Genomic DNA, 26580 nt, shown 5'->3' with positions numbered 1-26580 from the left:
CCAAGAGGCTTTTAAAAATTGATACCCCATTTAATACTGTCCCTGTCAAGTTAAAGAGAAAAGTGAGGGCCAGAACTTCATTTCTTTTTTAGGTCTAAGTTCTAAAATACAATTTACCAGGAGTTCTTATTTCATTTATCATGGTCAACCAAGGACTTACTCCTAACTCCTGTGTTTGATGGTAGATGTAGAGCCCTTGGATTTATAGTTGAGAACAGTGCAAGTGACTTAGAGACAGTGGTGACGTGTGTCCTCTAGCAGAACCATGATGAATGGACATTAGAAGGACAATAAGCTTCCCTGTAGAGGATAGTGTCAAAGGCTTATTATGGAAGCAGGAACTACATGAGTGACCCTTAGGAATGATCATCAGCTGAACATTTTATTATAACCAGAGGATCTCTGTTTATTAGGAAAAACCAAGGCTTTAATATTTGCTTGTCCACTTGAGATTCATCCTGCTCACCTTGGCTATAAATGTATTTCAGTGGAATTGAAAGTTTTGACTCTCCTGCCATGTGCCGTCAGCTCTTGTTACCCTCAAGCCCTGCTTGCTACTTAGCTGTAATTCTCTGCTTACTGTTTTTACTGCAGCAGGAATATCAGGGACCACTGTACTTTCTTCCGCAGGGCAGTGATCGAGCCTGTTGTCAACTTCTATGACTTGAGAAGTCTTTTTCTTCCCACAGCCTCAGCTTTTACTCCTAGTCTTTGCTATCTGTTTCACAAAGGGATCATGTAAAGAATTAGAGCATGTGTCTGGGATAATTTATATTTATTTCTGGACATCTCTACTTTAGCTATGTCATTTTTATAGTTCTTTTAAAATGTTAGATCCTAGGGGTGTCTGGATGGCTCAGTCAGTTGAGCGTCTGACTCTTTAAAATTTTTTTTTAATATTTATTTATTTTTGAGAGAGAAAGAGAGAGAGACAGAGCATGGGTTGCGGGGGGAATGCACAGAGAGAGAGGGAGACACAGCATCTGAAGCAGGCTCTAAGCTATCAGCATAGAGCCTGATGAGGGGCTCGAACCCACGAACCTCGAGATCCTGACCTGAGCTGATGTCAGATGCTTAACCGACTGAGCCACCCAGGTGCCCTGAGCATCTGACTCTTGATTCCAGCTCAGGTCATGCTCCCAGGGTTGTAGGATTGGGCTCCACACTGAGTGTGGAGCCTGCTTAAGATTCTCTCCACCCCCTATTCTCTTTCTCCCTCTGCCCCTCTCCCTCCCTCTCTCCCTCTCTCTCTCTCTCTCTCTCTCTCTCTCTCTCTCTAATTAAAAAAAATACACACACACACACACACACATATATATATATATACATATGTTACTACTACTGTCATCATATGTACATGTGCATATATATATATATATATATATACATATACATATACATATACATATACATATACATATACATATACATATACATATATATATAGTGCCCTGGTCAAGAGGGCACTCCTGCTGAAATCTAGCCCGTGGTTCTCTGGCAAGCCCATGTACCCACCTTCCCTGAAGATGGGGAACCTTGTTATGCTCCTGAAGCTGCCACCTACTTGTCAAGCCCTGTGCCCGTGGGACTGTGCCAAACCAGGAGGAGCTTGTAGCTCTAATTCCCTTAGAGGGAGCATGGCATGGATCATATCAGTCTTCTGAAAGTTCTTCAGTGACTTCCTATCTCACAGTAAAGTCCAGTCCTTACTGTGTATGTTCCTCATCACATGGCCACTGGTGACCTTCCTGTTTTTCATGTCAGTCTAGTCACACTGGCCTGCTGGCTGTTCCCTGAACATACTAGAAGTGTTCCCAGCTCATCCCAAATGACTCGCCCTAGATTCCCTCACGGCCTCCTTGACTTCTTCAGTTCTTTGTTTTTACATGCCTCCTTTTCGGTGACCTTCTAACACCCTCTATCTCTCTTACCCTTTATTGTCATACATACAATTTATCATCGCTGAAATATCTTAACACTTACTTGTATGTTTTTTTATTGTCTGTCTCCCTCATAATGTGAGCCCCATGAAGACAGACAAATTTATCCGTTTCATTCACAGCTGTTTCCCCAGCTCCTGGAACATGGGTACAGTACCTGGCACATAGTAGGTGAATGAATAGCTATATATTAGTTACTTGGTATCTCTGAGCCTCGGTTTCTCTAGCTGTATAACGGGAATAATGTGTATTTGGGAAGGATAGCCAGTATTCTGTTTGTGTGTTTCTGAAGATCAATACTAATGTATATCAAGCACCTAAAAGAGCATCTCAAGAACGTACCTGCCACGTACTCATAGATGTGTGTATACGTTACTACGCCTGCCACTACCAGTAATACTACCCACCTGCCGCTGCCGCTGCTGCTGCTGCCGTTATTACTACTACTGTCATCATCACTATTACTACCCCTACCGCTCCTGATACCAGTGCTGCTGCTGCCACCATTACCACTACCCCTGTGACTGTTGTTGCTGCCACGACTACTCCCCCATCTCTTGTACCTACAGTGCACAGTCCACTCTTTGTAGTCTGTGTAGATAACTCTTTGAATTCTGCGATGGAAGCAACTTCGTTGACCCAGTTTTCCTGAAATAAAGGTCACTGCTCCCTGAACAAATGCTTGTGTAGAATCGTGCATCCTATTTATTTGTGGATCAGCTTAGAAGAAACAGTGAGTTTTGTTCTGTGGGTCTCCACATTGGCCAACATGGAGCTTACGTGTGGAAATCATTTCATAGTTGTTTGTTGAGTTGAACAGCACAGACTTAAGTTTGGTCTCCAGCATGATTCTAAGAACTAAGAGTCTGAAATGCACACCTGTGTCTGTTGTGTTTCATTAGATAATTTCTGCTGCTGAAACATTGACATTGCATCCGTCTAGTAAAATTGCTAAAGAAAACCTAGATGTCTTTTGTGAAGCTTGGGAATCCCAAATTAGTGACATATCAACACTGCTAAGAGAAATCAATGATGTTTTCGAAGGAAGACGAGGTGAGAAACTATCCACATATTTAAACACATTATTATTGTAATTAATTCTATTAGTTTTTTAATGTCAAACCTCAGTTACAAGATGAATTATCTTGTTATCACCCAATGGGTTATTTTTATAGTAACATATAAAAAATTTCCCACAGAAAAATTGGGACGGTGTTGTCTGTCCTTTATTATAGCATCTAAGCAGTATAATTTATTGTACAACAGTGTTGTAGATTTCATTGAAATGTTAATATTCTAGTTTTCTGATTGAAATCCAGTCATTTTATATTTTATCTAAATTGTTTTTTAGTTTTAGTATAAAAGCTCTTCTGTAATACAGTTATTCTCTGATTTAATTCTACTAACTTCATAATGAAATGAATGTAGTTATTTGATTTTTGAATTGCTTTCCTTCCACTTGGATGGAATCTCTTTCTCTGATGACTGCATAATCTTGGAATATTTCCTGTGGTGGGTAAGTTCATTGGTATTTCTACAACATGTAGAATAGCACTGCACAATGTATAGGAAGGCATCCTCTTTATTCTAATATCAACTGGGAGTTTTGTTTCTTTCCCATTGTATGGTGTATCCTCTTATGTTTATGTCTTGTCATGTACTTTTTTCCCTTTGAATGGCTTCTGTTAGTGTCAAGCATGCTTGTTTTTTTTTTTTAATAAAATGTCATTTAAGTCACAGTAACATCAAATTACATACTTATTTTTATTGAGTTGCACATTTAAACATTTCATATTTTAAAAAATATGTATTTAGATAATTGTTGATTTGTTTTTAAAAATCAGGAAATGATAGACTTTGTAAATAGAGCGTAATTTGTAAAGTATAATAAATGTTTGCCATGCTTCTACATTTAAAGATTTCTGTGATAGTCTAAATGGCTTATCATTTTGATGCTTTTATAAAGCATTAATAGGCACATGGATTTTTATGTGAGGCAAGTTTCATATATTAACAGGTAACGTGATATAATTGATCCACATTGAAAGAGGAATGATAATTTAGGCATAGGACTTGTTTAGGAAACGAAGAAAAGTGGCTTCCCTGCCCTTCTCAGCACTAGCATCCACTACAGATAGCCAGAGTTGAAACAGGAAAATCCTACACTTATTTTTGGACTACATAGTCAATTATGGTTTCTTTTCCTCTTAAGCTGGATGTTATGTAAACAGTTTCTTCTTTAGATGTGGGTAACCTGTCCTTGGAAAACTTTAACTTCCTTAGGGCTGAACAGAAATTCTTCTTTAGGTGGGAAATTCTGTTGCCTTTAATCAATACTCCATCTTGTTGTTCAGAAGGATCCTTATGTGGAATTAATTGAGATAGAGTTGGTTGATTTCTTGTACTGCCTTTCTTTGTCCTGACTTTTATCACTAAGCTCATAAGAATAGCTTTTCTGACAAAGAAGTCCAATTCTGGGTTAGCCATTATTGGCTGGACTGAGTCCAGTGTCACAGTGTTGTTTTTCCTGTGCTGTACGGTTATTATGACAAGCCTGCCTGTTACCTTGCGCCTGTCCACTGCTTCCCTAAAAGGACAGAGTGTATTCTTCAGATCCTCATTTCTCTCTGCTACTGTTGTAACTCACGTTACAGCTATTATTGAAAAGCCTTTGCCGTATTCTAGCTACCTTTGTTCTGCTCTGAATATCTTGACTCTCATTACTAGAAAAATTATCAGATATATTGCAAGTATCGTTTCACCAACCAATTAAGTAGCACACAACATGGTAAGCAATGAGAAGAGACTTTGGTGTTCTCATACTTGAAGTCAGTCTCAGAGCTAGGTCATTGTCCCCCTTACCGTGAGACACTCAAATTGCACAATAGGGCCTCCTGGGATTGTTTTAAGAACTCAAAAATCAATACTTGCCTTACTGCCTTTCTATCTTCATCCATTTCTGCCTTCTTACCCAAACCTCCTGGGAAGCCATGGTCTTCTTTTTGGAAGGGACCCAATCAGGAAGATTCTACTTTCCCTTAGTGCTGAATATGTAATTACAGCATTTAGAATTTGAGCTTATTCTAGGTACCTAAATGTGAAAAGGACACTTCTCTCATAGTCTGTAGACTCTACCTCTCCTTTAAGGAAGCTGAATTTCTCTTGTTCTGTTTGAACCATCTTAGAATTAATATGACTGGGCTTCAGGTTATAGGGATGCACCTAGCAGCCCTGTTCCATAGCTCTGCACTTACCATGTCACTTGGCAGATTGGATACATAAGGTGCTGTTCACTGAAATAGGGAGCATAGAAGGGGGAACAATATGAGCTTGTTTGGGGGACATGGAGTTCGAATCAAGGCAGTGGTCCATCAGACAAGAGATAATGAGATGATAATAATAGAAATGGAGATAGATAAGAGGACTGATTTAAGAAAAACTTTATAAGTAATATTGGTAGGATTTGGTGATTAATTGAATGCAGAGACGAGGGAAAGTTTGAGGATGACAACTGGGTTTGGATTAGAATACCCCAGTCCTACTCCTGTGGTTACCTAATAATCGCCTTTCCTTCAGTACTTAGCCATTCATTTTAAGTGGGTCTGGGGACGTGGTCATTCTGGTCATGCCACGTAGAACTCCTTCCAGAATCAAAAGAGCTAATTGTAGGAACTTCTAATAGGGAATAACATAGCCCATCTCTAGTGAAATAATGAGGCTTTTCTGTCCTTGGGATATTAGCTTTAGTTTGTAGAGATGCAGAAAAGTTCTGGGTATTGAAAATGAGAGCAGCATTTCTCAATTAGGTTTTCAAAAGAAATCATTTTGGTACTCCCATAAGATGAGAGGGGCTTTTGAGCTGAATTGTGAACTTCGTTTATCTGGAGGTTAAAGTGAGAAGTAAAGACAACAGCTGTCGTGTTGATTTAAGTATTGTTGGTATTTAGGTTGATTTAGGTATTATTGTTTGATTTAGGTCGTGTTGATTTAGTATTAAACTTACGATACCTCTGTGAAAACAGTTCTTTGAAAACCATTTTATAAATCAAACATCAAGTATGTTTTCCCCATAAACATTCCTGTTTTTCCAGTGACTTCTAATGTTTGCATTCGGAAGATAAAAATTGTTTTGTCTAATGTTTTCATCAGAGATACAAATTGCTTATGCCACTTCTTTAATTTGATGTAATAGCTAAACATAACTGAGTCAATACATTTGCTCTGCTTAGAATCAATGGCAGTAATTAGACTTGTATGGAAAAAACAACTATAAAGTTAATATAAAATGATTCAGATTAATGATTTTTGGTATCTTTATTAACTTTTTTCTTTTTTTTTTTTTTTTTTTTTTTTGTATTATTATCAACTTAACTTGGCTTATATTGGAACTGGGGGAATGAGGGACAACCTTACCTGAATAGCATTATGGGGAAAAACTATTTGAAGAATGGTCAGTTTTGCAATTTTCCTCAAATATGCAAACCATTCTTAGTCCAACTGAATGACGAAAATAGGGAGCAAAACAAATGCCTATAAGACACCCTCAGGGACTGGAAGTGCCAGTTAATTAATTGGTGAATAGCAAACCAGATTATATAAAGGCTCTTTGTTTCATTGCATTTATTTCTCCGTGCCTTCTGGTTTCTTTAACTCTGTTGTTTCTTGGAGAGATAAGAGATTAATATAGTTCGCTTTTTTTTCCTCTTGGAGAGTAAAGGTGAACATTTCAGGGATATGGGCACTATGGAGGAGCATAAGAGTAGATAATAATACAAGACTGCTCACACCTAAGCTAATTATGTTAAGTAATGATTATGCTTATTTCTGTAGCTTATTAAGACCACTTTTTTAGGGATATTATGGACAGGATTTGGACTTTGAATTAAGATAAATGGTGAATTTTGAGGTTCTAAATGACTTCAAGTCTTCTATTCACACCTAATTCAGGCACTTTTTATATCAGGGCTGGGCGAAAAGGCATGGAATAATGTCTTCTTTAAGTTTTATTTCTCTCTCTCAATTCTGAGAACAGAACACCATTAATAAAATTCCCTTACAATTCTGATATTACAAACAAATTATTTGAATCATAAAACATATCCTAAGTACCAATGGCTGACCCATAATGACAGTTCGTTTTCTAGATCAGCACTGTTCAATAGAAGTATAACGTGAGCCACATATGTAATTTAAAATTTTATAGGAGGCACATGAAAATTTTCAAAAGAATCCGGTGAAATTCATTTTAATATTTTTTATTTAATCCAATGTGTCCAAAATACTGTTTCAGTTTATAATCAGTACTTAAAAAGTATTAATGAGGTCTTTTACATTTTCTCCCATTATATTAAGTCTTCAAAATCCAATATGTATTTTATTTAGTTTTTAAAATATTTTTGAGAGAGCGAGAGTGTGCATGAGAGTGGGGGAGGGGTGGAGAGAGAGGGAGACAGAGGATCCAGTGCAGAGCCTGATGCAGGGCTTGAACTCACACACCGTGCGGTCATGACCTGAGCCGAAGTCAGACACTTAACCGACTGAGCCACCCAGATGCCCCTTCAATATGTATTTTATATTTTAAAGCACATCTCCATTGAGACTGGTCATATTTCAGTTGCTCACTAGTCACATGGCCAGTGGATTCCATATTCAACAGCACAGTTCCAGATGAAGATGTAAACATGTTATGAGCAGGCTCACCTTGTTCATGTAACAGTTGTTCTATAAGAAAGTGTGTGACTTAGTACTCTGACATTGTATTTACTTTTATTAGGTGAAACTATATGAAATTGCTATTTTTGTATTTCAAAGTCATTGAATATCAGCAGTTTCACATGGTTCTACCTAATATATTACAGCTGAACAAAACTTCATTCCTTGAAATCAGGAAGTAATTACTGTTCAAATCTTGTAAATTCTTTCCTCAGATATAACAAACTAAGCTTAAAAAAAAAATCTACCATCTATTGCAATCTGACTTTATACATGATCCAGAAGTTTGAAAGAGGAAAGCACAGGGATGAAGCGGGCATTATACAGTACCTTACTTTCTATAGTTTCTGTGCTTCCTGCCATGTGTGAATTCACAGCGAAGAGACTGTTATTTGGTTTATTTCATCTTCCTATCTTATGCACTAGAGTTGCTCTCTGACTAGAGGAATACTTTATGAAGTGAGCTGTAAATGACTTGCTTTGATGCTCGCAGAAAAGCAAGTAAGCACTGATAACTCATACTGAGAAAAGAAGAATCTGGTTTCACTAGAGGCAAGCTACTGTAAAAGATTTCACTGTGAATGAAGCGTGTTGTCAATTTAAGTAATTATCACTGAGATATTTTGCCTTTCTGCCATTACATTGGGGGAGGTAGAGATTGTCCAACCAGGTACCTTAGGGATACAACTGTTGACAATCTTCATGTTCACCAATCAAATTACAATTTTGTTTCTGAGACACATTTAATTAATAGACTAAATTATCAAAACTAATGTACTAGCATTCCTATTTAATATTTTAAAAATTAAATGTGAATAATAGAAAATATGCTAATAGAAAATTTGTTTTAAGTTGTATGTGTTATTTGTAGGAGAGAAGTATGGCTACCTTTCACTTCCAAGGCCAATGGTAAGTAAAAGAGTTTTGTACATTTTGGAATGTTTTATTCAAAATTCGAATTGTATATTTGAAACTGATGCGTCTGACTGTGTTCCAAAATAGTGTCCACTAGGTGGCCCGCTTGGTTACATGCATTAAGATGGTTTCTGTACCTTTTCAGGCGTTCCCTTTCAGTCTTCATTAAACACTCTAATAAAAATAACTTGTAAAAGTAAAAAATGATGAAAACACAACTAAATTTAAAAGAATGAGACAGGGTGTAGAATTCTAAATAAAATCTAAAAACTTTCAGGGCATTCTTTTTTAAATGCTCTATCAGTTGCGTTTTAGTCTATCAGACTAAGGAGGAAGATGCACATGATGTGACTGTACCAGGAAGGGCCAGAGATCACAGATCATCTGTATTTTCCAGTGAACATAAGAGGCAGCTTGTATTTGTACATGTGTGCAACTTTATGGTTTCTCTGTTTTCATTTTCTGTCCCATTTCTTCTATAATAAGCAGCATTAGAAAATCTCAAAAGGGCTATGTTAAATGAGCAAGTATAAACCATGAGACAGAAAACAAAAGGGAAAAGTTAAGGCTCTTGAGTGTTCTGCAGTGAAACTCCTGACAGAATAGCTGGTCAGAAGGATCAAGTCATGGTAATAATAAGAGAAACAAAAAATGAGGAGGTACACATATGCCTCAAAAGTATTGGTGATGATCTTTTTCTTTAGCTAAGGGGGTTAGGGTATTTTGTTTTATTCTGTTATAATTTATGCTTTGTGTACATCTACTCAATGTGTGTGTGTGTGTGTGTGTGTGTGTGTGTGTGTGTGTGTGTGTGTTTATAGTTTAAGTATATGTTAAAAGGAAAAAAAAAAAAGGGCTCCCAGCCTCTCCTGCACCTTTCTGTTCACTAGCCCCAGCCATTGTGGCCCAACTAGGGGAGCTCCTACCAGACCTCAGAGTGGGGGAATGGCCAACCTAGGCTGCTGTCTCCTAAGAGCTTCTGCATATATGTTACAAAGAAACATTGCTATTGGTGGTGGTTTCTACTTATGTAAATAGGCATCTGTGGGCTAGCCTGATAACCTAACTACAATATTTTCACCTTAGGGGAACTATATTCTGAGTTCCATATAGCTTACATAGAAAAAATTACCATTTCAAAAATAGTGGCCCAGCAAACATGTTGATTGAAATATGAAGTGCTAAATTCTAAGTATAATCTCCTATAGGACCTGGGGTAAAGGATTAAGAACTGGGATGTCAATGGCACTTGGGGGCCAAAATTAGCCCTCATAGGACAAATTGGTTAAAGGAACTGAACTCCAGAATCATAACAATAGGAGCATATGGAAAACTACATATAGTGGCTCAGTTTATGACATCATTTCATAAGAATAACTCAACAGAGGGGCCGGGAATGTTTGGAGATATAATACCTGGACTCTGACAAGGTGCACAGGTCCTTAAGTCCTTCTGGGGCATGATCTGCTTTCCCTGGCCTCGGCTTTCTAACTAACTACCTATTCAAAGCTGAACCCACATGCTAGGAGAGTGTTTGCAATTAGTTTGTTTCAACGTGCTTTAATGTAGCTTAAGTTTGTTCTGAAAATGTTCAAATTAAAATTTTATTACAGGTACTTTGTTATGCTTTCTATTACTACTGTATTTCCTCACCATAACTGTACTGTTTTTTAAGATGTCTTAATCTTTTCATTGTCACAGAAGAATAATGCAAACCTGAAATCATTAAAGGCAGACAAGCCTGACTCTGAGGTAAGACCTTTTCCTTTTAACAGTCTTACTTCTAAACTTCCATTTACATTAATAATGACAATATTGTGGTGATGAAAACGTGTATTTTATAGGAGCAAGCCAAGATAGCAAAGCTTGGACTTAAGCTGGGTTTGCTTACCTCTGATGCCAACTGTGAGATCAAGAAATGGGAGGATCAGGAAAATGAGATTGTTCGAAATGGGCGGAACATGTCCAGTATGGCCTATTCTCTATATTTATTTACTAGGTAAATATAGTGATGTTTTGATCCTTTTAAATCAATTTGATAGTATCCGGTGTAAAGAAAAACTCATGTTAAATCATTGACAGGTTAAAGTCAACTTCCAATATATGGTTAAAAAAAGACCACAAGTTCTTATAATTAAGTGAATGCAACAAGAAGGCATTTATTTAATCAGGATTTAGATTTAGAAGATATCCTCTTTCAGGTTTGTGTCCTTTTCATAATTTTGAAATAATTTTGCATTCTGCTTTTTGTCATTCTATGTATCTGTTTCTCCTAGCCAGCATCAATAAGTTTAGAAAACCTGCCTTTTAACTCTTTATGTAAGTGATTGGTACTTGATTAGATAATACAGATCAAAGACTCCAACCATGAGGCCTACCACCTCAATGGGGGGCCAAATCTCCAGGAATCAGTATTCATAGCAGAGTAGTTCCCTAACTTCACTGTTACAAGGCCTACCTTCTCTGTCTTGTCCACATTACAAGAGTCTTGATCACATGCCTCATTGAAGTCCATGTTGATCACATTCCACAATCTTCCACAACAAGCTATACATATGGTAATTTATGTACCATAAATTCGTCAGTTATCTGGTCAATAATCTGTTCTAGAATTTTCTCAAAAATGACTTCAAACTTTTCACTAACTTTCTGAAATCTGTCTTTTTTATTTTTAGAAACCTGAAAAATATTTGGGTCTTCTACTCATTTTGATTTTGAAAATATTATCAGCAGTGGGCCACATCTATAAGTTGTTACAGTATTCTGGAATGTAATCCATTTGGTCTGGAGTCTTAAGCTCAATTAAAATAGGATCTCCACTACTCTATGGACATTGGGGTTCAATAAACAGCACCCTTTTTCCCACCCAAGTTCTGAACAAAATGAAAACATAAGCAAAAGAATGGCAGATAGGGGCCAGTAACATTTATATTGATAAAGCTATTATTGGATAATGTCGTTTATGTCCACAAGCAAGTAGCTTTTAAAATGATCTCTAGAATTAAGAAATTGTACTTCGTAGGGACAGAATGTGTCTCTGAACACCTGGAAGAGCAGGTGTCTCCCAAAGGCATCTTTACTTCCAAGAGAAAAAGGAGAAAGGAGAGGGCTACCTGTCCAACTTATTTTTGCAAAGTCACCAAAACACTGAAAAGTCCACACACTTCTACAGGATGGAATAAGTGGGAGAGCTGAGAGAAATGAGGGATGTTGTGCTAGTGAAGATTCCTTTGCGTGGAAGGAAGATCAGAGTGAGGAAGAAACATTCATTTCCCTGTTGATGAAATCTTCTAGCTTTTCAAGACAGAGTATTCTGGAGGGTGAGGGAGAAATGATAGGAGTTGAGTAATTTTGCCTCTGTTTAGCAGTCATCTGTTAATACTTTACTGTACTTTCCAGCTTTGGTGACCTTTCCTCTTTGGTGGTTTCCTTCTTTTGTTCTTGTTTTTAGCAAGCTTCTCCTGGGATTGAGTCTTCCTAACACAATTATGGCCTTTTTTTCTTAGTTCCTGTCTTTCAAAAATCAGATGAGTCAAGTGTGCAGAAGAAAGTACAATGGAACTCCTTCGTTTGCCCGCACCAAATGTGCACAGATTGGCAGAGATAACAAAGATCTTGACATTTGGCTGCAATCATGCTAGTTTCCTCATGGTGATAAAAATCAGCAGATCTTTAAACAAAATCTTTTTTTTTTTTTTTGATCGGTGAAAACTAGAGAAATATCTTTACTAAGTGAATGTAGTTTGACACATAAAATCATCCTAAACAGAGAATTCATCAGAATTTTTTTAAAGGTTTATGTATGTATGTATGTATGTTTTGAGAGAGAGAGAAAACATGCTTGTAAGCTTGGGAGGGACAGAGGGAGAGAGAGGGAGAAAATTTTAGGCAGGCTTCACGCTCAGCACAGGGCCAGATGTGGAGCTCAGTCTCGTGACCATGAGATTATGACCTGAGCCAAAATTAAAAGAGTCGGATGCTCAACCGACTGAGCCACTCAGGTGGCTCCTTTGTTAAGTTTTTAACTGTCTCTTTTAGTTCTTGTTTCTTGTTTCAGGATATTTCAGGATGATATGGTCAGCATTTTTTTGTTTCAGAGTGAGGATAGTGTATGACATGCATCCCATAGAGAGAGGGAAGCATGAGTGGCTGCATTATGAGGGGTGGGGATCACTAAAGCTCTGTGGAATGGGACTTGTTACTAGATGTAGTGATTGAACAGGAATGCTGAGTTCAGGGAAAAAATGGGTTTTCCATAGTGGGTGACACCTGGTGCCATTTGACACATCTTGGTGATTTATCTGCGGTCAAATCTCATACTGGCTTTGCTTTCTGCCCACACACTCAGTGTATCTGTCTTTCCCCAACAAATTTTGGTTTTGTTTTGTTTTCCCTTAATACCTGTGGTTTACCGACCTCATGTAGTTGCTTGTTTCTGAGACTCACCTGTTAGCCTTCACAGGATCCAGTTTTACAGTTTTCCTGGGTAGTTTTATAGCTTTTCCTCAGGCTATTGTTATCTTAACAATTTACAGAATTTCTTAGTAATTTATAGATGATTATTCATATTTCTTGATGATTTTAAAGGTTTTATTTTTAAGTAATCTCTACACTCAATATGGGGCTCGAATTTACAATCCCAAGATCGAGAGTTGCATACTCTACCAACTCAGCCAGCCAGGCACCCCTCTTTCTTGATAATTTATATATTTAAGATTTTTTGGTACCTTATAGTTTAAAAAAATTTCAAACTTAAAAGTGCCTTATAGGTTTTTAAGTGGTTTCTGCTTCATAATTTCATTTGATCAGCACAACAATTTATCAGAGAACAGGAATAATTTGTTCACCATCTTACAGATGTTAAGGGTAGAATTGGTTAATAGATTTCTTGTGATTCATGCCAGTCTACTGCTCTTCTTAATGCATTCTGTTGTTCACTTTGCTGTGATTTGCTTTTCATTTTAGAGATCTTGTTTCTTGGTAGTTTTCAATCTGATGTTCCCTATTCTGATGAGAGTGGTAGCACAAATATTATTATGACTATTTTATATACTCAGCATTGAAACTTAAATGACATGCCTTATCAAAGTTTTAGAATTAAAAATGAGAATTTTTTGAGTTTTGGTCTGATCCTCTTTCCATTATGTAACAAAGGCCTTTTGGTTAAGACATGTTGTCATATCTCATGTATTTAATTTATGAAGCAAAATGAAAAAGGTTAAAAAGGAAAAATAAAATTTAAATATTACTTGTCAGTGTTAAGTTCCTTTACATTATAAAATTAACATATATAAAGTTCACTGAAAAATTTTAAAGTGCCCTAAGAAGTAATAGTTAAATATTAAAGTTGTTTAAGAATAAAGTCACAGTATTATTAGTCTGTTCAATATTCTTCTTCAAAATTTGGGATCTATTAATACTCAAAATGCTCTAAAAGTTTTATATTATACAACCAAATTTCAGGCAGTAACTTTTTCTTAGACCTCCTTGATAATTCATTTTATTTCAGAGGAGAGGGGCCACTGAAAACTTCCCAGGATTTAATTCATCAACTAGAGGTATGTTTTATTTACATTTTATGCTACTAATTTAATTCTGGGCTAAAAGTGGGTAATAACTGGGTTTTCTAAATGATTTACCATGTCACGTTTGTATGCTTACCTGTGCACACACATGTGTAGAGAAAAGTGAAAAAGTAGAGGGCTCACAAGAGCATTTTGTGGAGCGTTTTTGGTTATCTTGTTGAGAAAAACTCAAATATTATCGGGATATAGCAGAATGGGCTTTGCTGACAGTATGTGCAATAACAGTAATTCTAGGTTTTCCTAAGGAGGTGAAAATATCTTGTTAGCAGATGCATATCCTGCACGCTTTCCTGAATGGCTTTTTGGCCTCTTCATTAATGGATTGGATGAATGATATTGATTGCATGAGAACAACACATGAGAAAGCATTTGTCATATGCCTGAGACAGAGAGTGCTTGGTACAGTTTTCCTTCTTCCCTTTCACATCCCTGCTGAGTTAAGGCATTCAGGAAGAGACAGACATTCTCGCACCCACCCTTGTGCCTCTGTGTATCTGTGGAAGTCCACATAGGCGCATCTCAAATTCCCCTCCTTCACGTAGAGGCTTTAGATTGGCAAGTGGGTTGCTAGATTACTTTCCCTAACTCTCACATTAGTTTGTTTGCTTTTCTGAAACGAAGGGCGTTCTTGCATTTGAAATGTGCAGTTTCTATCACCTTTGATGGTTTCCTTTGGTATTCCCGTGTGCTGCCACCTGAGCCCCGTCAGGAAAGGGATTTCACCTTGGGAGGGTGATCATCATCAGAGTCGGAACATTTCTTGTATGTATTTTTTGTAAAGTCAACTATAAATGAGCTATTCCCCTTAAAACAGTTTTAATAAATTCTGGATTCATTCTGTTCAGTTTGGCTCATATCCATTCGAAGTCCTACCATACCACAAGGGATATTTCACTGCAAAAGGTCTACTTGCCACCTTCTTCCTGTGTGAGCTTATTCATTAAACCAATGTCTATTGAATTGACTACTAACTGGTGGACGTGAAATGTTCATCAAATATTTATTGAACTTGTACTGTGTGTCAGATCCTGGGGATAAGTGCTGTTTGGAGAAAAGAGAACAAAACAAAGCCACTGTGCCCTCTGCCCTGCAGCATACATTCTAGTGGGAGGAGGTAGACAGTAGAGAGTTAAGTACACAATGTCCATACATAAGCATTTAGAGATAAAATTATAAAAGACAAAAAGAGGTGATAGGAGGGTGACAAGAAAAGACCTCTAAGGGGGTAACATTTGAGTAATTAATGAAGTGAGAGAGTGAGCAGGGTGGTTATCTGAGGATAGAATATTTCAGGCAAACAGAGCAAGTGCAAAGGCCCTGAGATGTTGGGGTAGGCTGGAGGGATCTGAAGAACAATAAGGAGGCAAGTGTGGATGCAATGGAATGAGCCAGAAGGAAAGTGGTAAAGTATGGCATCTCTGTAGCCACTGGAAGAACTTCAACTTTTATTTTCCAAGTATGATGGAAAACCCATTGAGGGTTTTGATCCTGAGTGGCAGGATCTGACTTTGGTTTTAAAGGTTTTGGGTTTGACTAACAGGGTAAATGGTATTGCCATTTACTTAGCTAGGGAACACTGAGGGAGAAAACCAGATTTAGAGGTTGGAAATCAAGCATTCTGTTTTGTTCAAGTAGTATATAAAAGACTGGTGTCAGGATCGTTCAAGAATGGAGAGAGAGATTTGAAAGTCATCGGCTTTAAGTTGGTTGTAAAACCACGATACTCCAGGAGACAGACATGGATCTTGCTCCCGAGAGGTTTGTGGGCCAGAAGGGAAGAGATGTAAACAGAAAGTGGTAATGTGGGATAATGAGGGATGTATGGGTAAGTGAGTCATTCTGTTTGGTTAGGATCTAGGTACAAAACTCACTGGTTTCCCTTTTAAAGGACAAGGAAGGGAGTGAAGGATTTTTGACCTTGAGATCAGTTCATCCAATGATAGCAAGGTGCTAAGGCTGTTGGATAAAGGGTTAAGGTTAACCCTGAAAGTATTGCCTTCTCTTTATGTTCTTTATCTAATTCATTACCAAGGCTTGTTACTTTTCTTCACAAACCACCCTCACATTTGCCCTGTTCTCATCTGCTGCCACCTAAAGCTAAGTCTCCCACCCTTTTCTCCCCTGGTGTCTCTTACTCTGAAACATTCTGTTACCATTTAAAAATAATCATCCTAAATATTCCTAATCTTATCTGTCCAACCTTATTTTTCACTGTTCTTTGCCATCATCCTGTTCAACTCATTTAACTATAAAATGCATGGTGAATACTCAAGAACCGATCTGAACCGGTCCTCTCAAATGGCTGGTTAAGGAATGTGTACAGGTGACAAATTTTATCTTGCTTAGCTGGAAGTTGGAAAGTCCTAACCCTTTTGATCTCATCTTCTACAATTCATCACCTTTTTATAGTTGGGGTATTATAAGATGAGCTCCAGATCCTTCTGGGAGCCTGGACATAATTTGTATGGTTAAGTATCATGTGTCTGTATGGCCCTCCAGAGCAACTGGAGGTTTCCAGGTGCAGAGGAGAGTCTCCAGGGATTGATTCTGCATCAGGTCTGGGAAATCTTCTGAATACAGTTGAACACTTGTGTTTCCTGGGTAGAAGAAAAACTTCAGGAGTTCCATGACAGCTATGACAATTAGCCATGAGTATATTTCTTATGAACTATCCATAAGATATACATCTAAGTAGTGATACTTTTTCTTTCCACTAGGTTTTTGCTGAAGAGGGCTTAAAGCTTGCTTCAAACGTACAAGTTTTCTCAAAACAGGTAATGCAACAGATCTGCCTGCTTGGTGATAGTGGTGATGTGAATACCCACTGTGGGGGTATATTATTAAGGTATAAGGGTATTTAGGGTTTAAAAGATGACGATTTTTATTGAAGTTATTATAACTTCCTGAATTATTTTTCAGCTGAAAGATGATGACAAGCTTATGCTTCTCCTGGAAATAAACAAACTAAGTCCTTTATGCCACCAGCTCCAGACAATAACTAAGACACCTTTGCAAAATCAAGTGTTTCTAAAGGTAAAAGGCAGAGTGGGTTATTCAGGGAGACGCTTGAGAAACTTTCACACTTAACCAGGTTTGCTTCTAGCCCATTTTTCAAAGAGTGTTATTACCCACAGAAGGGCAGTTTACTTCCATTTTTCAGGCTTTGATTCTAAGAGTCACTTATCATCTGTAGTTATAACAGACTCCGGGGAGCAGTAGGTTCACTAAATTAGCTTTTTGGACATAATTAATTTCACAACACTGAGCAGCTACCCTTAAATCCTGATGTCATCACATGTCTAACCAGGGCCCAAATTCCTCAGAGTAGGGGCTCCTGTTGTTTGTCTCAGGGAATTTAAGCCTCTGCCAACAAAGCAGAGTGCCAGAAGTTACAAAGTAGGGGGTTCACTGCCACTATTTGGAGTGTCTTAAAAAGCACCTAAACAACTCGAAATAGAACTGGTTGATTTTCCATCCACTCTTCCTTGGGGCTCCATGAAATAGGCATGAATCCTGATGGCAGTCCTGCACTTGTATTCTGGGGCGTCAGGTCAGCTCCTGTGCCCTAATCCTTATGACTTTTGAGATCCTTTAGATTTCCATAATAATGAAATGTTATCAGTTTAAAAGTAAATCAGTGACACAGTCTTCTGAAGTACTCCTTCTAGAAGCTGATTTGCTTGGCTGTTGTCATTATAGGTTGATAAGTGTATTACGAAGACAAGATCCATGATGGCTATTTTGGTCCAACTTCTCTCGCTTTGCTATAAACTGCTGAAGAAGGTAAGATAATTTTTCTGTCTGAAAATCACATTTTAAAACTAGTTTCAAGGAAAATGCAAAAGAAATAGTTACTATTTAATTTTGTAATTTTTATTGTAAAAGCAAAGGAGAAACTAATTGCCTTCACTCTTTCCAGCTTCAGATGGAAAACAACAGATGGGTCTCAGTTACCAATAAAGACTCCATGGATGGTAAAACTTGAGAAGCTTTTGGGGGCAGATCTCTGGAACTGCATGTGGCAAAGCTGATATTTTAAAAAAGCAAATAATCCTTTTTATTTTCAGAAATTCAACGATTTTATAAAGAAAACAGTGATGAAATCTTGCTTTATTTTCTGATCATGAAAGTGATTGTGAAGCTTTTGACAACTAATAAATGCCATGGTAGTTTCTAGATTCCTAATTGTGGTGTGAATTTAAAATGGCACATTGCCACTAACAACATTCTTGAAAGTCAAACCAAATATCCCAACTGTCTTAATGACAGTTTAATCCAAAGAAGCTGCTTTGAATATGTGCTCACCTTTGGCCTAAAATACCTTAATCTCCTCTTTTCTCTTTTTATTTAAGCTTACCATCTAGAACATTAATTTTCAGCAGAAAACATATAGTCGACTGGGTGAACCCAGGGGTTTCCTTAAATCTGTGGATTCTTCAATTGCTCTGTGCACCGATTGTGACTGGCCTCTTTGCTGTCCTGTCACAGATCATCCATGCTACGAGCACACATTTGTTCTCTAACACGCATTTCATAGCACAGGTGTCTCTTGGGCTGCATGTGTCCCTCCCTCATTCCCAAACGCAGGGTCATGGAGCTCACTCCACGGAATCCTATAGGAGCTCACTAGGAGATGGCTCTCACTTCTCCTTCCACCATAGCTGGCCAGTCTGCTTCAATATTAGCTGGAATCCTAAGCCTATCTTACTGGTGTAAAAAAATAGTCTTTGAACTATCCTTTTCTGTGCTGACTGATGGAATGGAAAACATGAGAGTAATGGAACCGAGAGGTTTTAAAATAAATTCTGAATAATCGTTCATTTTGTATATGTGCCTTTGGAATGTTCATTATAAAACAAACAAACAAACATTTTACATCTTTTTAATTTTAGGGTTTAAAGCTTTTCTTGTTTTTGTTTGGTGTGGGGTTTTGATTGAAGGATCTGGTTTATATGTTCTGTCCTTATGGTAAACTTCATTTTGAACTCTTTTGATAGTGCTTATATCCCAGTGCTTTGAAATTCATTTTGAAATCTGATAGGACATGTCAGTTGCCAAATGGTGGTAGTTATATAAGCTTGTCTGATGATCGTTATCTGGGTCATCCATCACAATCAATATTCACAAGATCCTGAAGAACCACAGTACTACCAATTAGTCGCTATTTTATCGAAGGAAACTAAACTTACTGTAAGCCTTCAGGAGAAAATGGGATACATTCAGCTTGGTCAGTGCCCTGTATAAAATTATCAAGCATGGTTTTTATGCCCTGAAACCAAAATATTCTTGAAAACTACAAGGGAAGTAATGGGAGAACAGTGTGAGGTAATGTTATATGTAAAATACATATGTGTATATTACATACATACATACAGTGTGTATACACACACACACACACACACACACACACACAATTACTATTTACTGTCTTTAGTATCTTTGTTTTATGGTGTCTTCAGCTACTCAAAATGGGGATCTGCTCATTTGTGCTTAGATTTTCAGCTCACGGCACCATTGATGTAGGTGTTTGTAGAGTTACTACCTATATTGTGTCTGGTGCATATATTTAGGGGATAGTCATGCTGGCACTCAAGTCAAGAAGTTTTTCTTGTGAGTCAAAAATAACTTGTAGATTTACAGAATACTTTTACGTTCCTGAAATGAGAATATTCTGCTAAGTTCAGGTGGGGTGAGGAAGGGATGACTCATGACTTCAACAGCATGAGGATCCAAAACCAAAGGAATTCACAAGTAAAAGGCGAAAGGTTTATGCGATCTGAAGAGAAACCTGAGCATGCAAAGGAGTTCACAAGTAAGGTGATTTCTTCTGTATTAAATTAAATCTTCTGTTTTATTTACAGAGATCTTTAAATGTACACATATTGCAGCGCTGAAGAAAAAATTACAATTTAAGAAGCCCTTTTATTTGAAATTTAGTGTAAATAAAGACACAATCTTAAGCCATTATTCAGTTTTGTTTTTAGTTTAGATGATGTAAAGGTTTTTGTTCCATGCAAAGGCATGTGTGTCTTGGGGTTACAGCAACCTCTTGGCCGGCTACCCCGTAGCTAGAGCGTGAGACTGAGCGACTACAACACTGTATCAGCGCACTTCCCCGCTAGGAGAGCCTCTTCCTGATTCCGTCGTTTAGGAAAGCCACCGTGTTCCATTCGATTTGGTTGCAGAGAGGAAGGCCACCCCAGAGGTGTAAGGGGCAGAGGGGGTATAGTCTACACTCTGCCTCTCCCCTACAACCTAGAGGGAGAAGAGCTGGGGCTGAAGGGGCGGCACTAGCATTTTTGGTAGCGTCCGTCAGACAAAGATTCAGTAAAAAGGCCCAATTGTTTACCTTCAAACGGAGGGAAAATTGAGGCAAAAACAATGATCATGCCATAACATTTCAAACAGAAGTGTGTCAAAATGTAGTATTCACCAACGGGTTACAGGATGACGGGTAAATTATTTTTACTTTGCTACTTAAAACATAGGTGTCTTGTCCAAATTTTCCTCAAAGTGCTTTTGTTTGTTTGTTTTTAATCCAATAAAAAGAAAACCAAAAAAACCATCCCTTGCTTGACGATTGTTACGTAAAAGCAAAAGGAGAATTGAGTGAGTACATGGGCAGGACAGAGGACCAAACAGGAACTGAGGCTTGTTAGACAAGACAAAGACAGGAAAGTAGGTTAAGTTTTAAGATGAGATGTGTCTGCGGATGGCTGGGTGTGAAGCATGCTTCACACGTGCTGGGTCTTGAGAGCTCTGATCGCTCAGGCCAGGGAAGTGTGCGCACGCCGTGCTGTGTGTTACTCCTTTGCGGTCCTCATGATGTGGCTGTCGTGGCAGTGATGCGGCTCACCACGACTTCTTCATACTGTTTTTGTGTCAGTAACCCATCTGTTATGCTCTTACTTTCTTCAAATTTGGGCAGCACAACTGCAATGTAGCCTTCAGTGGATGGCTAGAAAGGAAATAGAAGATTTAGTACTGTCAGATGTCTAAAATCAGGTAAAAAGTATGTGGATGGGATCATACTTTTTTCTCCCCACTTTACCTTCTCTTGTAGAATAGATGGCTTATGGAGAATGTTTTCATTCACTTCCATCAACCGTCCTCTGACACAGCTATTTAAAAAAAAACTGTTTTGAAGAAAAATATTACCTCCCTTGTTTCTTCCAAATTGTGGTTAAAAAGTAACTCACCTAGATATGGTGTATTCTTCTCCATCTGAGCAGTAAATCTTACACAGAGGTGCAAGCTCTGTTAGAAACTGTGCCCCCTGATAATAAAAGGGAAGAAGTTATTAAGTAGTGTATGTGTTCACTTTCCTTTGAGAGGCAGCCCTCAGTGTTAGAATATATCCCTGGAGCTAGTGTTTTAAATAAAAATGGCTTTAGTACAGAAAAAATATTCATTTATTCAAACATTTATGTAAGTGCCTACTATAGGGCAGCTATAATCGTAGGCTCTAGGGGAAAGAGCAGACTAAGACACCTGAGGTAAAGCGTACTTTAAAGATTAAGAATATATTTTATCAACTTTAACAGTATGGAGGTTTCTCACAAAACTAAAAATAGAACTACCCTACGACCCAGCAATTGCACTGCTAGGCATTTATCCAGGGGATACAGGTGTGCTGTTTCAAAGGGACACATGACTATCAACATTAGCCAAAATATGGAAAGAGCCCAAATGTCCATCGCTGGATGAATGGATAAAGAAGATGTATATATATACAATGGAGTATTACTCGGCAATCAAAAAGAATGGAATCTCGCCATTTGCAACTACTTGGATGGAACTAGAGGATATTATGCTAAGCGAAACTAGAGAAAGACAAATATCATATGACTGGAATGAGGAATTTAAGATACAAAACAAATGAACATAAGGGAAGGGAAACAAAAATAATATAAAAACACAGAAGGGACAAAACATAAGAGACTCTTAAATATGGAGAACAAACAGAGGGTTACTGGAGGGTTTGTGGAAGGGGGGGATGGGCTAAATGGGTAAGGGGCATTAAGGAATCTACCCCTGAAATCATTGTTGCACTATATGCTAACTAACTTGGATGTAAATTAACAAAAGAAAAAAAGAAAAAAAAAAACTTAAAAAAAAAAAAGAATGTATTTTATCAACTGTAAATGAGAAAGTTACACATGGCCACGTAAAGATTTCAGAAGTGTAAGAAAATCCATCAATAAGCAATAACGTAAAATTCAACATGACAGAGTATGACAGTAATATTATACAAAGTTACTTTCATTAAGACCTAACTTATTTTTTATATTAGAACTTACTAGATAAAGGAACTTCTTTATTAGGGTTAATTACTAACACTGCTTGAAGCAGTTATATTTTTCTAATTAAAAAGGATTCACTTTGAGGAAAGTTTAGAAAAATAAAAAAGTTTTAAATAGCAAATAAGAATAGTTTACCCATTATCCTGTAACCCAGAATACTGCGTTTTGACATTCATCTGTTGGAAGGTTAAGGCATGGCTGTTGTTTCATGTACTCCACTATATGGGTGTGTCTGGGGGAGGTTCTGACAAATATCTACAAGGAAGCTCATGGGGAACCCCTGCATGCATGTCTCACATGTTGCTCATTTTCCCAGAAATTTTTCCTACAGTGAACATGGGTATTTGAGGTCAAGATGCTATTCTCCATGACCTCTCTACCACTCAAAACATTAGATAGCACACAGACGCTACCACAACTGGCTTTAGTCCTCCACACGTGGGTATTTCATTTCAAAACACTAGTCAGTGTGACTCCTCACTTCCCAAGGAGGGCTGAGGATTTGTCCCTGAGGGTGTGTCCATCACTGGGTCTGTATTAAAAGAGCAGAAATGTTTTGACCCCTTTTGTATCACCTCCCTTGGGAGAATCAACGATTGGCAGTGCTGAGATTCAATCACATCTTATCTGTAGTGGGTTCCACATTTAGGTACTTCTCTATTCTTCAACAGTAACAATAGTGTTACTATTTTGGACAAAGATTTATCATAGGAACCTCACAAGCACTAGCTGTTATACTTGTAATTTGCAGACTTTATTTTTTAAGAAAGGTTCGTGCTTTTCTAAGTCCATGTGCTTCGTGAGCAAGGAAAAATTAATACTTGTAAGGTATGTTATTAGGGAATTTCAGGCCTACAAAGGGGAGTATAGACAGGGTCTCCTAGAACGATGAGGGTAATTAGCAGAAACTCTTAGTATCAAGTCAGAAAATGAAGGAGCTAAATCATCCACTGAAACTTTCCTATCCTGTAGCTATGTCAGGAGACTTCAGTATGTTACTGAATTGTCCTTGGTGTGATGCTCTCTTTTAATAAAATGTGTCCACCCTGCCTAGAGTTGTAGAGGGTAGAGAGAACATTACAACTGAGCACTGTGTGGTGCTACAAGGTGCTAAGGTGACTGGATCTGTATCAAATTGGCAAAGATGAAAGAATGGAAAATGGTGAGGAGCAAATACTGTTTGTTTGTTTTTTCAGACTTTTTTCCCCACGATCTCAGGATATTTTTAAATTTATATTTGAAAATCCATGTTAAAGAAGAGTTGGTCACCTAAGTTTTAGACAACTCAAGATGCTGGCTTCATAAAACTAGAAGAGACAAAAATATCTTGTTATATTGGTATTAAAGTTGTCCTTTCAAAGGTCCGCCTTCTCCATCCTCCACCCTGGGAGTGACAGGAATGGTGGCACAAAACCGAAAATATGACAAATCCTTTTCCTCCTGAAATACCTCATTTTTTGGTCTAAGAATTTCTTTAAGGTTAAGGTATTCTTAAAATTAGCACATCAAACTGTCAGGGAAGTATGCTGAGCACATATCCCTGGATTCTAAGACTGACTGGATCTGTCACTACTATGACATTGAAGATTTAAGTGGACAATTACAGGAACGTACCCGCTTAAATTTCCCAGAGACCTTGTTCTGAAGTCTACTACAGTTGGTGCTGATTTGATAGGAAATGCTTTTGATTGTTTTTCCACTTTGAAGAACTGGATGAGATTCTGCCAATGTGATGACACATATGCTGTAAGGAGCAAAAATGTGGTGCTGTGTTATTGTTTGGAAGAATTGTTCCTCATACGACACAGTACTCCTACTCACACTATTGTTTTCCCCCATTTTCCTCTGGCTACTGCTGGAACTTAACTAAGACGGGAAGGCAATAATAAAAGAGGAGAAGTGAGGGGGCGCCTGGCTGGCTCAGTCGGTTAAACGTCCGACTTTGGCTCAGGTCATGATCTCACGGTCCGTGAGTTCGAGCCCCGCGTCGGGCTCTGTGCTGACAGCTCAGAGCTTGGAGCCTGTTTTAGATTCTGTGTCTCCCTCTCTCTCTCTGCCCCTCCCCCACTCACATTCTGTCTCCCTCTGTCTCAAAAATAAGTAAATGTTAAAAAAAAATTAAAAAAAAAGGGGGGGGGGGATAAGTGAGACTGAATTTCCTTCCCAGAAAAAAGAAGAGCATTAAAGTCATTAGGTAGCACTGAGGTTGATGAGAAGGAAGGCATGCCCTCTCCATGAGGGTCCTCCATTTGGATGTTTGGTTAACCAAGTTTGTTTGGAGTAGACACTGAAAGGCTCATTCTTGTCAGCCCAACTCTTATAATAAATGCCATTTCAACATAGTGTTAGATAATCATTTAATGACCATTTGTTCAATCCAAGACCATACCAGGCTACAATACCAGAAACTTTTTTTTATAATTTAAAATTCCCAATTTGCTTACCGATTGGAGTGCTGTAGTATACAGTGGTCCTCACAGGGTTTGCCTTTGACATCTAGAAGAATGAATGACTGTTGATTGGTGGGTCAGCATTTACTCCCACTGTGTGGTACTTTCTTTGGTTTGTACAGGTAATTCTGAAGATTGAACACATACTGATCCTTGGTATCCCTTTATTACCCAAAAAGATATACATAAAGGCTTCCTGTAAAGTATTTAAAGGGACCTGGCCCAGAAAGAATCATTCATTCAATATTAAAGTGATTGTGATGGAAACCAATTTGACAATAAATTTCATATATTGAAAAAAATATATTAAAGTGTTTGCTACCTCTTTGCTCCATCCTCACTTGAAAATGAGTACACTCGGGGACGCCTGAGTGACTCAGTTGGTTAAGCATCGGACTTTGGCTCAGCTCACGATTTCCCGGTCTGTGGGTTTGAGCCCTACATGTCCTCTGTGCTGACAGCTCAGAGCCTGGAGCCTGCTTGGGATTGTGTCTCCCTCCCTCTCTGGCCCTCCCCCATTCATTCTCTCTCACTCACTCAAAAATAAACATTTATATATAGATAGATAGATAGATAGATAGATAGATGGATATTTAAAATGAGTACACTCATTATTTCTATTAGAAAAAGTGCCATTAGCAATGCATTCTTTATATAATACAGTAGCATATGTTTTGTTAGTCAATTTTAGAGTGACCAACTCTTTTTGATCTACCCAAGACGGTCTTGATGTTAGCTCTGAAAGTGTCAGATTCTGGGAAACACCTCAGTTTGGCTACAAAATTATATACCACAATATTTAAAAAAATGAGTACACCTATTATCCCTGAATGAAAGGGAGCAAGTAGGGCCTAGAGAAGAGTCCTCAACGATGCTCGCACCACTGATATGTACTGCGTACACAAAGCAGTACAACAGGATACCTACCTCCAATTGATACGTGTATGGTACTGGCAACTTTTAGTAAAACTGTTAGATTCTGCTTTCCAAATGCCTTTATTCGAACCCACCTCTTCTCTCCATCCCTGCGTTTATTATAGTTTTCGACCTCATTTAAATCATTGTGTGTATGGCCACTGCTATAGGATCGAGCCCGTCGAAGCTTTTCAGGCCCTCACGGCGAATGCAATCCAGCCCCTCCCTTCCTTGGTGGGGACCTCACCTTAGACTAGTATCTTATCGCAAGCGACCCACCCTTGAACTCGCACTGCATCGCCAGCCCCAGAGTGCGCCCGGCTGTATCTCAGGGCCCTGAGTCTGCAATTGCCACTCCTTCCGTCTAGAAGAGAACAGAGAGATCCAGTTCCTCCAGACGTGGCGAGGAAGCACCGGGGCGCGCGCGCCCGTGGCTTATGATCTGTCACCACCGTCCCTACAACATCAGGCCAATGCGGCCGAACAGAGACCTACATCATTCCCCTCTTACCGGCTTTGTACCAACGAGTGAAGTAACGATCCACGAGCGAAGGCACTGCGGGTCCCTCTGCCCCGGGGTCGGTAGCCATGGCGACCACGGTCGCCACTACCACCGCTTTCCGGGACCCGAGCACTTCCTCTTTGTTCGCCCGAGGCGAGGACGTACTTCCGGCGCGCGGGTCACGGGGTGCGCACGCGTGCTGCTCTCCTGGCCCGGCAGATTCCGCCACCGAAGCTTCTCATTACGGTGCTTTGAAGT

The 26580-nt window shown here is 38.5% G+C and overlaps 2 protein-coding genes across 3 annotated transcripts in view; one reads left to right on the top strand and one right to left on the bottom strand.

The window, feature by feature from the left end:
• CTNNAL1 (catenin alpha like 1) overlaps positions 1 to 18979 on the top strand; it is a 62789-nt gene extending 43810 nt beyond the window's left edge. Inside the window, exons 11-19 of the mRNA XM_042963295.1 lie at positions 2843 to 2993; positions 8524 to 8561; positions 10269 to 10319; positions 10412 to 10566; positions 14077 to 14125; positions 16870 to 16926; positions 17072 to 17185; positions 17852 to 17935; positions 18072 to 18979. Of these exons, the coding sequence (XP_042819229.1) occupies positions 2843 to 2993; positions 8524 to 8561; positions 10269 to 10319; positions 10412 to 10566; positions 14077 to 14125; positions 16870 to 16926; positions 17072 to 17185; positions 17852 to 17935; positions 18072 to 18137 (765 nt within the window). The 3' untranslated portion in view covers positions 18138 to 18979. The remainder of the gene's footprint in view (positions 1 to 2842; positions 2994 to 8523; positions 8562 to 10268; positions 10320 to 10411; positions 10567 to 14076; positions 14126 to 16869; positions 16927 to 17071; positions 17186 to 17851; positions 17936 to 18071) is intronic.
• A 1005-nt stretch (positions 18980 to 19984) lies between these two features.
• Positions 19985 to 26500, bottom strand: ABITRAM (actin binding transcription modulator). 2 transcript variants are annotated; one of them, XM_042963296.1, is made up of 7 exons: positions 26332 to 26417; positions 26100 to 26184; positions 24900 to 24951; positions 24070 to 24199; positions 21352 to 21428; positions 21204 to 21273; positions 19985 to 21110 (listed from the first exon to the last, which is right to left on the bottom strand). In XM_042963296.1, the coding sequence occupies exons 2-7, from the start codon at positions 26116 to 26118 to the stop codon at positions 20973 to 20975; spliced, it is 486 nt and encodes a 161-aa protein (XP_042819230.1). In that variant the 5' UTR covers positions 26119 to 26184; positions 26332 to 26417; the 3' UTR covers positions 19985 to 20972. The 2 variants fall into 2 exon arrangements, with proteins under 2 accessions (XP_042819230.1, XP_007094336.1); XM_007094274.3 differs by lacking the exon at positions 26100 to 26184 and having other exon boundaries at positions 26332 to 26500.
• Between the last annotated feature and the right edge of the window lie 80 nt (positions 26501 to 26580).

Source organism: Panthera tigris, chromosome D4, assembly GCF_018350195.1.
Source record: "Panthera tigris isolate Pti1 chromosome D4, P.tigris_Pti1_mat1.1, whole genome shotgun sequence".
NCBI classification, from domain to species: Eukaryota; Metazoa; Chordata; class Mammalia; order Carnivora; family Felidae; genus Panthera; species Panthera tigris.
The sequence above is the reverse complement of the archived record's forward strand: the minus strand, read 5'-3'. Positions and strand labels throughout refer to the sequence as shown.